We start from the raw sequence: 12,414 nt of genomic DNA on the forward strand, positions 1-12,414 counted from the left end.
ACTATAAAGTGGCAGCAACAATGATAGGGAAACATACCGGGGGTGCAGAGATAGGAATCCAAGCTTAGGGACTGAAAAGAGATAAAGGTGATGGTTGTCACAGGGGCAAAGCAAAAGAAGCAGGGAAGAGCAGGATGAGAGAATGGGAAGCGATAGTAAAAGACCACAGGGGTTGGCAGATTAGACCCAAACATATTTTAAGTGATGACCTTAAAAATGGGGCACTCGGGTGGATGCCAAAGCCTCAGGCATTGACTTTTGTGTGTCATTTCCATGTAGGTGTGTGACTACAGATTGCTGCTTTCGTTAAAGTTTTGTGGCTTTTTACACTGAATCATCTTGGACTTGCACCAAAATGTGCATGAATGCACCACAAGGTTTAGTGAAAACATAGTGTAATATTGCATAGTGTGTTGCACTGCAGTTCTACACTCATTCCAGTGGAAATGTGTGCTGTGTGTTTTTCCACAATGCAATTATTGTTGTTTCATTTGCTTTATGTCAGGTTTCTGTGCCTCATCATTGTCCTCGTTCCTGACTGTGTATGTTTTTGTCTTCTCATCAAACTCTCATTGCTTTGCCCATCTGTCTTCTCCGCCTGGTTTCCCGTTTCTTCTCTCCTCTTCATTTGTTTTTCACTTTGCCCTTTCTCTTTCATCACCTCGTGCGTCCGCATGGGCGTTGCCACCTCTCCTGTCTGTCTCTTTACGTTTTGTCCGTCTGTCCGCCTTGCTTGGGTACCTGCCGCTCTTTGTTTTATTTGTCAGCACGCGACTGACGCTTGCTTCTTTTCTTTCTGGCACGTCAAGTGTTTCTCCAGCTGTCAGAGTTTCTCTCTTTCTGTAAGTCGCTGTGTCGCATTCTGGCGCCATCTCGATCATGTGCATGTACAGCCCGTTCTCAAGGGAATTTAGTAGGATTTCAAACAAAAACTAATGGACTTTTGGGGTTACTGGACACATGTTGTGTTATGTATAATAATTCCTTTGACATACCATAAATGCTGTAATTTTATGGAGTAATGTTGTAGTCACATCACATCATCAGCATTTTAAAGCACATGCAGAGGTAGATGCAGCCGCTGGATGTGGACCACTCATGATACCTCAAATGCCAGTTAATATGAAACTAGGGATGTCCGATATTGGCTTTTTTGCAGATATTGTCCAACTCTCAATTTCCAATACCGACATGTACAATATGACATGTCTCCTGTGGTGGAATGAACACATTTTTGTAATATCAGTTTTCATGATCGGGGAAAAAAATCTGATACCAATATCAACCAATACCACATTTTTATGCTGCTATTGGGCCGATAAGGGCATCCCTATATGAAACTACATTAGGAGGTTGCCTGCAGCCACAACTGCTAATAACAAAGTGCTAATTAGAGACTACACAGTTGTTTGCTGTCATAGAAAAAACAGTTGAAAATTGAATTCAAAGTAAATTAAGTGTTGGGTCAACATTTAATTGACTTTGCATATAATATCTCATTCTTGAGAGACCATGCATGTGCTTTTGTGATCACCCTAGCGGTGGTGTGTTTACTTGAACTCAGCATGTACGTGTTCTACGTGGCTGTCTTCCTGTGTGACAGGAAAAAGTTTTTTACAACAATAACAAGTATTGTTATTTCCAATACCTCATCTGACCTGCTTAACCCATAAATAGACTTTTCATCAGCCTTGCCGTGTGTCAACAACCTTGTACTCCTCACAACTATGTCGTATTTTCTCATCGCTGATAGTTTCATTGTGGATGTTCACATAAATGTCAATGTTGCAGGTTCCTTCAGAAGACTGGGGTGGCGGATATGGCGGTGGCGGCGCCACAGACAGCGGAGGGGAGATTCCCTGCCGCCGCATGCGCAGTGGCAGCTACATCAAGGCCATGGGCGATGACGACAGCGCCGATTCGGACAGCAGCCCCAAAGCGTCGCCAAAGTCCACCCTGATTGCTCAGAGGGATGCCTTCAGACGATCCATCAGCATGGATCAAAGGTCAAACGATGCATACACGCTGTTTAGCATAATCACGATACAACACATTCACACTGCAATCTGTTTACTCCGCTACTGGTTTGTTTGTCTTTTTGGTTGTTGCTAGTTCTGACATTTATCTGTGACATTTAATGTGTCATTGCATATTTAGAGACGGATGTGAGTCATAGTGATGACATATCCAACAAATCGCATGATCTCACTTATTTGACTGGGTATTTTAGAGCTTAGTACAGACACCAGTGTAGTAATACTAATGATGGTTTTGTTTAACTTTAGGTATTCGTGTAAACAGTGTACAGACTCCTACCCCAACAGCCGAACCACCCCTAAGAGCCACACCCGCTCCCGTAGCTACACCCGCTCGCTGACTAGCTCACAGGTAATAGTCACCGTGTGACTGTTTTGGTTGGAGATCAAAAAACGGAATTAATTGTGTCTGTTTTAGTTGGGAGACACCCTGAACCGACAGTTTGAAGCCGTGTGCGAGACCATGTTCGGAGAGGTGGAGTCCCAAGCGGTCGAGGCCCTGGATCTTCCTGGGGTGTTCCGCACACGGAGCCACAGCTACGTCCGCGCCATCCAGGCCGGCTGCTCCCAGGACGACGACTGTCTCTCCGTCTTCTCTATGTCAGGTCCACAGGGAAGCATCAAGGGCGGGGCTGGTGAGTTTGTATGCCAGTTTGACCCCAGAATGGATTCTGTCTATTGCCACTTTTCCTCTGGAAATGGGTTGGGATGGATTTTAGGATTTTAGAGGCTGCTTTGTGCATTTGTTTACACACTCGTGAAAACTCCAAGCTAAAACCAAGCAAATCCGCTGAGATGAATTAAAGCCTCTGGGAAGTGTCAGTAGTCATCTCCCTCACCTAACACAATCCCACCTTCACCTGCAACCACGCAAGATGTGTACTGTGTGCATCTGTTCAGCAAAGCTGTGAAGGTGGAGGCGAAGACTAAGGAGCGGGAAACAGTTGTCATTTTAATATCTCTAAGGAAATTGCTTCATCTTCTTAAGAGGTAGACTTTGGCTAGCTTAAGGGAAGAGTCACTTCCTGCCTTTTGCTGAAATGCATGCAACAAAGCTTATTTATTCTCTTTTTCTCATCAAATTGTTACATCATGTATTTTTTTGTCCCTCTATTTTTAACCCCTTTCAATGTTGCACAATGTTTCCTCCCCCTTTCTTCTTACAGTCTGTCCCTTTTGTAAGTATCCATCCCTGCTCCCCTTTGAGATGACACCCCTTTTTCTCTTAACAGCCCACTATGCCTCTGTCTTCCTTTCTCCCACTCTTCTGACACTTCAGTCTTTCCTTATCGCAAAGGTGCTCCTCCCCCGCTCCCACCTCGCATGTCAAAATCTTCGCTATCCGTGCGTGCCCAGAGCAGCACAGAGTCTACCCAGGACGCCTACTATCAGAGCAGTGGACAGCTCGTCGCCAGCCACATGCGCCCCAAGCAGCACAGTAATTCAGTGGACCTGGGCTGCACCGACGGACCATCGGGACGCTCCTCCAGAGTGGGCTACTACACTGCCACAGGCCCAGGGCGTTCCCGGCAGCACAGTAACTCGGCAGAGAGCCTGGACGGGGGGGTCAGGGGATCGCGGGAGCTGGTGCCCTATGGAGGAGGCCCGGGAGTGGGTGTGAGGGCCAAACACAGCAGCTCAGCTGACAGTTTGCTGGAGGGGCCGCCGAGGCCAGCCAGGGAGAGGGACAGTCGCGTCGGGGGAAGCCTGGGGAAGTCGGTCTCACTGCCTCAGAACAGCATTGTTTTGAGTAAAGCTGGAGGGCAGGATGACGGATGTGGCGGGAGGAAGTGGAGGCCATCCATTGCTGTGCAGGTACGAGGAGAAAGTCCCCCAAATGTATAATATCTTGGTGGTCGTTGTCACTTTCCCAGGACTCCTAAAAACTAAAATATCAGCACTTTATGCTATACTGTAAATGTCAGCTTTACAGATGGCACATCAATTCTGACACTACTGTTGGTAGGTTTTTCCCTTCTTATTTAATTGGGACATGGCGTCTATTCAGCTGAACAAATAGGTACACCTCCCTTCCTGACTCACATCAATTACAACAAAGTGACATTTATCACTAGATTGGCTAACTAAATCATAGTTTAAATACTGGAAACATGACATGCGTGACAGTACAATGCAAATGCACTGACCTTAGACTTCATTTAGGAAATCATTCTGTTGCTTTCTTGCCAAGCGGAGAGATGAGATGAGCGATTACATCGCCGTCTGGCCTGGCAGCTGTGTTTGTCATTCCCCCAGTTTGGAGTTTACTTATGATGCATACCAAACACACATTTCTGGCTGACTCATGTCAGACTTTTTTAAATTATATATATATATATGTATATATATATATATATATCACATTTTTATTATTACAGCTCATGGTGGCCTATCATATCCCAGCAGGGTCTTTTGTTGGTGTCTGTTTTAATTATTCCGCCTCTTAATACGTACTGCTGTTATGACATAATGTCAATTTAAAATAATCAACGGTAATAGGAGTGCACACTTCACTACAATGAGAATGAATAGTGCTCCATTTCTAAACTGCAAATGACATGTATAAATAATAAATGTATGCATAAAATGAACTGTACAATCCTCACCATTCATCTTGTTTATCTGTGCAGGTCAGGTCATTGCCAAGGGGGCTCATGCTAACAATTAGCATTAATATTGCACCTGTCATTTTAAACTGACAGTGTCCACTACGCAGAAGCTATAGACACAGGAAAAGTCGACATGTAAAGATGACCACACTATAGAAATATATACAGTATATTCTAAAAGAAAAGAAACACGAAAAATACCCGATTTAGTCGGAGTTGCTTGCTCACGTTTCGGTAGTTATGACGTCATCACATATACAGCACCTGCTTCCTGGTGCCTCCGATGATTGCTTCTTACCTAGCAACAGCAGGGGTGAATTATGATTGGATTAAAAACGGTACCGCAAAGAATCGTGACAAAGAAATGATTTAAGTCAATGAGTAGTTGTGTTATATTTCTTTTATAGCCTGTGCGTTTTATTGTGCCTTTTCTCCTGCATGGCAGGTGGACAGCTCTGAGACTCTGTCAGATTCAGACGCAGAGGGCAAAGCTCTGACAGAGGTCCACTCCATAGGAGTCCAGGTGGAAGATGACAAAAGGTAATGAATAGAATGTTAAATATATTCCACCACTTTAGACTTGCTTATGTTGTGACATTTGCACAAGTGCAAATTCTATATTTAGTCCCAAAATATGTAGCTTCATCAAGACCTTCATCATTTCTAATGCATAATTTACAAAAGCCTTTATTTTTGTCTGGGGCCCCCCCATGGGCGCAGACACCTTTCGTTGATTTTGCCCCTGGATTCTATTTAACATTTCATCAGACATCACAGCTTGAAGTCTTTAACACCTTCTGCTTTGTTTGCAATTAAAGTGCACTCCTATTGTTAGTGTGTCACATGCTGGAGTCTCAGCCAAGGCTATTCAAGTCTTCCAGAGGTCATATTTTCTGAAAGCTAAGGACTTTACTATTGGACTTATTTTGTATACGTCAATACAAATGGCATAAATGCTCGTCTTTTGACGTGCACTTGATGTGTCATATGCCAGATGACTTACCACTAGTGAGTGAGTACTATTGACTGGAATGGCAGCGTGACGGTCACTGCTTAAATTATCGGGATGAAGAGGAGGGGGGCATTTTAAAGAGGCTTTCGCGTGCAATGGCACCGTGTAACCGGATGACTCTCGGCCTGCTGTGACTTCCCTGTGTCGCAGACGGGCCCGTTTCAAGCGCTCCAACAGCGTGACGGCGAGCGTGCAGGCAGACCTGGACCCCGAGGGCTTCCCAGGGCTCAGTGTTGCCGTGCCAACGCAGGACAAGAGCCTCCAGTTTGGCTGCTCCTTCCAAAGGCACTCGTCAGAGCCGGAGTCAGCTGGCCAGTACACAGAGTGCCACCGCACAGTGCATACACAAGGACAGTGGGCCTACAGAGAGGTATGTGCGCAGGCCATGGAGATGCACTATATGAGCAAAAGTATTGGGACACCTACGGGATGTGACTCATTCCAGGACTTCATCCAGAGTGGCTACACCACCGAGGTGTGTCCAGGAGACCCACGGTCGCATCAGCATCAGCACCTTCCTCCACGTTCCCACTCCCCACTCCCCCTCACATCTGAGCGCGCGTGGGCAGGGACGCCGTCCCTTGAGGGCCCCCGCAGCCTCCCCGACTCGGGCCGAGCTTCCCCCTGCACGAGAGACGGCGAATTCTTCCTGCGCCTCCTGCAGACTGAAGTGGAGAGGATGGAGGGCTGGTGCCAGAACATGGAGAGAGAGGCGGAGGAGAACGAACTCCCAGAGGAGAGTGAGTTTGCAGAAAGGGTGACCTTTGAAATCAGAAGCAAATGCAACACATAAACAACTTCTGTCATCAACCTCTGCTTTGTGTTCGGCACCGCACCCCCCCCCCACACCCCTATTTTCTCTCCAGTTCTGGAGATGATTCGCAGTGCAGTTGGCAGCGCCCAGATGCTCATGTCTCAGAAGGTTCAGCAATTCTTCCGCCTCTGCCAACAAAGTGTGGTGAGTTTATGCGATTGCATTCAAAGTCATGACAGCACACATTACAGCCTGCTGTGAGCCGCTGATGCAACTTCCCAGAGGAAATAATACAAATGATCTGTTCCAGGGTCAAACTGTCCCCGGCATACAACTGTATAGGCAATTGTTTCAGTAACATTTTGGCATACGGGTGTGAAAATAAGTGAAACACTTGTAATGTAAGTTGTAATGGTAAAAATGCAAACGTTACATCACGTTTACACTGACTGTAAAACCTGTATAAATGGTACAAACGTGGAATGGAGGTGGTATCGGAGCGGTAAGAAAACACGGATGGGGGTGTTCTCTCGCCCTATTGTCAATGCCCGACTGCAATTTCACTGTTTAACATGCCTCGCTGTGCGAAGGTGCACACACTTGCGGCAGTATCCCACTTTGGTGGCTTCATCTGGCATGGCCCTAAAGTGGCCATTTTGCAGGAGCTTGACTAAAAAAAAGACCGACGGTTCATATATTTGCAACTAAGAGTTATATTTAGTCAATCATTATGTGCCTCATCTGGTCTCCCCCTATCCCAGGACCCCTCTGCTTACCCCCAACCCACCTCTCAGGACCTAGCAGGCTTGTGGGACCTCCTCCAGCTCAACATAGAAGACGTCAGGGTCAAGTTTCAGGATCTCCAGAGGCTTAAAGACTCTGGTTGGAAGCTCCCCCCTGAAAAGAAGGTGAGCGATCCGCGGGTCAAGACGGCCCTGGTTTGCCTTCAGCACCCCCCCAGAGCTAAAGTGGCCGTGTACAGAAGAGTAGCGCAGATGTCTTCCAAAACTTTGCATTATAAGAGCGATAAGAACTGAGCTGAAAATGTACCTGAAGGTGTTTATTGGTGTTCACTGGCTCCTCATGATCAGAACTAACAACTTTTTCTCTTTTCCTCTTTTTCTTTTGCATCATATCTCGCTGACCATTTGTGTTTTTCACCCATTGTCACTTCCTTGTTCCTATGCAATTTGCCACATCCATAAAAATCTGTTTACCCATATTCATGTCACCTTTGCCGGGCTAGGAGGATAAGAAGCTTCCTCCCCCCTTACCAAAGAAGCCGGCAGGCGGGGTGAGCGGGTGCCTTAGGGCCGATAGCATCGGGGACGGAGGTATCGGAGGCGGGCCGGGAGGCCTGATAGTGCCTCGTGTTGGGGGACACACCCTACCTATCAGGGAGAAGTCCCTGGACCTCGGGGACCGTCAGAGGACAGAGGCAAGGAGGAGGCTGCTGCAAACCAAGCGTACCGCCTCCTTCAGGCAGAATTCAGCCACAGAGAGTGCAGACAGTATCGAAATCTACATTCCCGAAGCCCAGACTCGACTCTGAACCCAACCCTGCACCCTTTCTGCAAACCACTTCCTCTAGAATACAGCATTTCATTCAAAACGCTTCCCATGACTACAAATTCAGTTCTCAAGCAGTAACAGCCATTCGTGTGTCTTGAAAATTGCACATATTACTGACACTGAGGCCTAAAAGAAAACGTAGAGTAGCTAGCAGATATCAATTATCGCCTTTTTCTATTTATTTATCATTTTGCTGACGACAAACAAGCAACACTCGCTGAGGCTCTCGCACTAGTTAGTAGCATGCCCGGGCGTGTTCGGCTTGAGCATCACTGAAAATAAAGGGCTCAACAGGCACAAAACCTCCGTAACGGGAGATGACAAGACTCTCTGTATTCAAACTCCTGGAGGGAAAACTCATACAAGGAAAATTTGCCAGTTCCAGGAAGATGTATCCATACGCTGACACTGCCAGTATGGATAAAGAAGGAGGCCCTTAAAGTCCTAAAGACCTTTAACGGTACGGTACACCAACAACAGCCGGCATCCTCAGTTAAGTTATTGATTAATTTTGGATTGTTTTGTTTTCCTAACCACCAATCACAAGAGTTTGAGAATAACGTGGTTATATCATGAAATAAAAGTTACATAAAAATACTATATACAGGTAAAAACAATACAATTATTACAAAGAAAAACACCTAATGTTATGTGAGTTACGTCCGACCTCTTTTCGAAAAAAGTCATATAGTTAATAGAATATTAAAATTCAAAAATGCCATGTTATGAGAATTATTGAAAGGAAAACATAATAACACTTATGTTTCACATAAGGGTTGTGGATGATGACGTTTTCTTGTACTATTCTGTGATTCTCGATTTCATAAGTCTATGACTTACTTAACACTACCACATAATTCTCATTCAATGACAGCTTGATCATCATAATTCTATGGAATTATTCTCAGAGTAATTTTTTTTTCCAGTGTGGCTGTCATTTAGCATTCAACAGCGAGGCTGTTGGAATGAGCAAGTATGTGCACACTCATGTTAGCCCAATGGAGCATTTGCAGTGTAGCATCAGAGCCTTGACATCACTGACAGTAACTAGAGGAGGGTTTTTCTTGGGGGGAGGGGGGGTTTCATTCTGAGGCGATACCGCCACCAAGTGGTGCCACTAGGACCCAAACGTGCAACAGCGGCACAATAGGGGTCAGAAAATCAAATGGAAAGATTGCTTCAAAAGAGTTAATTTTCAAAGAGCCAATTAAGTCGCTATGGTCATTTATGAATCTTTAGTGTAGCATGATTTTAATATTTTGCCAAAACAAGAAAAAAAGTTAGAACACAATTTGAACACTTTGTATGACTGTTTTGTAGAAGGTTTGTGTGGACAAAAAAACAATCACTACTTCAAAATTCGGCCATTTCCGCATGTTTTTTTTCTTTCCTCCTCCTAATATTTGGCGACTATTTCAATTATTTCACGGGAGATGTATATTTTATAATATAATCTACATTTCTAGATGAATAGACTCTTGAGTACAGTGTATGTACATGAAAAATATATCAAATGTGACATACCACAGTATTTATTATGAGGATGATGATTATATAGACTTGTGTGATGCTATTGCTGTGTGGCGTATCCAGACACAGCACACGTGAAAATTATTATTATGTGAATGCTGGGTCAGGTTCACAGGGTAAAAAAAAACAAACAAAAAAAAGCCAAGTAGAATTCTCTGGAGATATATCCGCCTTTCACTCCCTGTATTTCCACTTTAGAAACCAACTACATGTGCCTAGCCAGCTATATGTGGGGGTTACTGTTCCAAGTTTACAGTGTGTATATAAAAATATCTACAGAAAGAAGTGTATAGACATGGAAGAATATCACATTTTCTGACAATATGGTGATTGAGTATTCATGCCCTCACTTTTTTTTTGTTGACACTGCATGTTTTTGTGAGCCTGGCGACAAGAGAGCTAATTTTGTAGCCTTTTTGTTGTGGTTGATATATAATATATATAATATATATATATGTATGTATGAGAATTTTACAATGTTTGTACAGAGATCCTTCAAAAGTGAAGACGTTGTGGTTCATTCGTTTTGCAGCAGTGGTGGTTGAGGCGCAGCAAACAAAAGCACAAAGACCTGCTTTTTATACTTTTACTGCACTGTGAAGGACATCTCGAGGATTCAAAAAAGTATCAATCCACAGTAGCGGAAACGGCTTTGAAACTAATCTTTACGTTGCATATCGCCACTCAAACACACCTGACTGACTTTACCACACAAAAGTGTAAAACAACCCCCCCTCAACAACATGCAGAGCCGGACGGACAACCCTGAGTACCTCAGCCTTACATGACCCAGGCCTCTGTCCTCAGGGGATTCTCTACATGACGCCACAAACCCCCCAAGGACACACGGGAACACAGTGCTTTCTTTTTTATGTCCTACTGTTCCTGACCTGATACTCTTGTAGCCATCTTCTGCACCACACTCACAGGCAGGGCGGATGCAGACAGAGCTCATCTACTGCAGTACAGTACAGCGTGTATTTAGTGGAGGAGGGGGCATGTAGCAGCAGATTTGAGTTTTAGTTGGGACATTTCTGAGAGGCTGCTCTGAGTGGGGGACAATAAAGACAAGTAAATGTTGTTTATTTTTAGTTGTATAATTTTAAATTGGCTGCACGTCGGAGAGTGGTTTCCATGCAGGCCACACAGCTAGGAGACCCAAGTTCGATTCCACCCTCGGCCATCTCTGTGTGGAGTTTGCATGTTCTCCCCGTGCATGCATGGGTTTTCTCCGGGTACTCCGGTTTCCTCCCACATTCCAAAAACATGCTAGGTTAATTGGTGACTCCAAATTGTTCATAGGTATGAATGTGAGTGTGAATGGTTGTTTGTCTATATGTGCCCTGTGATTGGCTGGCGACCAGTCCAGGGTGTACCCTGCCTCTCGCCCGAAGACAGCTGGGATAGGCTCCAGCATCCCCACGACCCTTGTGAGGATAAGCGGTAGAAAATGGATGAATGAATGAATTTTAAATAGTTTTGATAGGTTATTTCCATTCATATACTGTATATATATCTCAAAGGGGTGTAATTCATTTTGTCATAAAACATTATTTATTATGATTTCTTATGATCACATTTCTTTATTCATTTCCTCTGTATTTTTTATTTCATTGTTAATTTTATTAGTAAGCAAATAAACCAAATATCGCAAATATTGGTTGTTTTCCCAAGAAATTATATTTCTTATTAAATTAATTATAACTACCTAATTTCCATATTCAAAATACACTTTAGCCAGGGGAAAAAATATTACAATTATATAAAAATAAATGTTACTTTTAAATTGCATTTTACACCCCAAAGAAATGAGACAATCATTATTTTTTTGTAGTATTTATTGTATTATTGCTCATTTTATTTCATTTAATAATATAATATATATGAAAAAATAATAATATGAATACTTAACTTTTACTTTAATTTTGCACTCTGATTTGACATCATTCTGTTATTTTATTGTATTTCCGACCCCTCAGAGCAGCTGAGGGATATGCGCATCTGAAACTCTGATGTGCCTTTAGCACTGAGGTTGTACTGTATTTGACTGGTGTGTATCAACACTGTTAATATCGTAAAGAGGTGGATCACAGACAACTGAGCAATTACTGTGTAATTAACACCCTGCCATTCTTTTGTTTACAAAAATAATGTAAATACAGTTGCCAACGGATTCTTCTCTATATCACATATATTGTTACTGCAATATTATGACTATTAGTTATAGTATGATTGTTGCCATTAAAAAAGGGGGTTCATTATTACCACCGCTCTCATTCTTACAGTATAAGTGTGTTGTCATATATAGAAACGGGTAAAAAAGAAAAAAAATGCTCGTCAAGGTTGAGTCTTGTGTACAATAGCTAGCGTAATCTGTTTTTTTAAAAGCGCAGCTAGGATGGAGGACAAAGACTCTTGGGTCCATGATGGACAGTCGGGATGATGGAGGATCCAAACATGCTTCAAGCTTTTTGTTCCATTTCGAACTTCCATCCAGAGGAGGAAGAACAGACTCTGTGTAGTCCACTATACAATGTAGCAACACCTCTGTTATCTCCCTTAACACCAGACGTCTTCTTCTGTTGGATACAGTGCCAAGACAGCATATTGTACATAGGAACATTCTTTGACTGGAGCATATAGCAATAGCAACACCATTATTATTATTATGTCTCCGAACTCCACCGGTGATGCACGAGAAACACAAAAAGGTGTGGCGTTGAAGATGCAGTATGGGATCATGTTTGTTTGGGTTGTTTATCTCTCATTGTGTACATACTCATTTGTTTTCTAAGGATCCGGTTGTGTCCAAGGAAAGCCCAGAGAGATGGCACACTGTGACGTGGTTTACTCCCCCCCAACCCCCCCCCAAACACAGAATGTAACACTGTTGTCAAAACA

At 43.7% G+C, this 12,414-nt stretch overlaps 1 protein-coding gene across 1 annotated transcript in view; it reads left to right on the plus strand.

The window, feature by feature from the left end:
• Positions 1–12,386, plus strand: part of dlgap3 (discs, large (Drosophila) homolog-associated protein 3) — a 68,991-nt gene extending 56,605 nt beyond the window's left edge. Inside the window, exons 4-13 of the mRNA XM_058046308.2 lie at positions 1,792–2,006; positions 2,286–2,388; positions 2,455–2,671; positions 3,316–3,851; positions 5,091–5,185; positions 5,808–6,027; positions 6,103–6,397; positions 6,524–6,615; positions 7,173–7,319; positions 7,658–12,386. Coding sequence (XP_057902291.2) covers positions 1,792–2,006; positions 2,286–2,388; positions 2,455–2,671; positions 3,316–3,851; positions 5,091–5,185; positions 5,808–6,027; positions 6,103–6,397; positions 6,524–6,615; positions 7,173–7,319; positions 7,658–7,963 — 2,226 coding nt within the window. The 3' untranslated portion in view covers positions 7,964–12,386. The remainder of the gene's footprint in view (positions 1–1,791; positions 2,007–2,285; positions 2,389–2,454; positions 2,672–3,315; positions 3,852–5,090; positions 5,186–5,807; positions 6,028–6,102; positions 6,398–6,523; positions 6,616–7,172; positions 7,320–7,657) is intronic.
• The last annotated feature ends 28 nt before the right edge of the window (positions 12,387–12,414 follow it).

The sequence above is a fragment of the Doryrhamphus excisus genome, linkage group LG7, assembly GCF_037039965.1.
Source record: "Doryrhamphus excisus strain RoL-2023G ecotype Guam linkage group LG7, RoL_Dexc_Guam_v1.1, whole genome shotgun sequence".
Lineage (NCBI taxonomy): Eukaryota > Metazoa > Chordata > Actinopteri > Syngnathiformes > Syngnathidae > Doryrhamphus > Doryrhamphus excisus.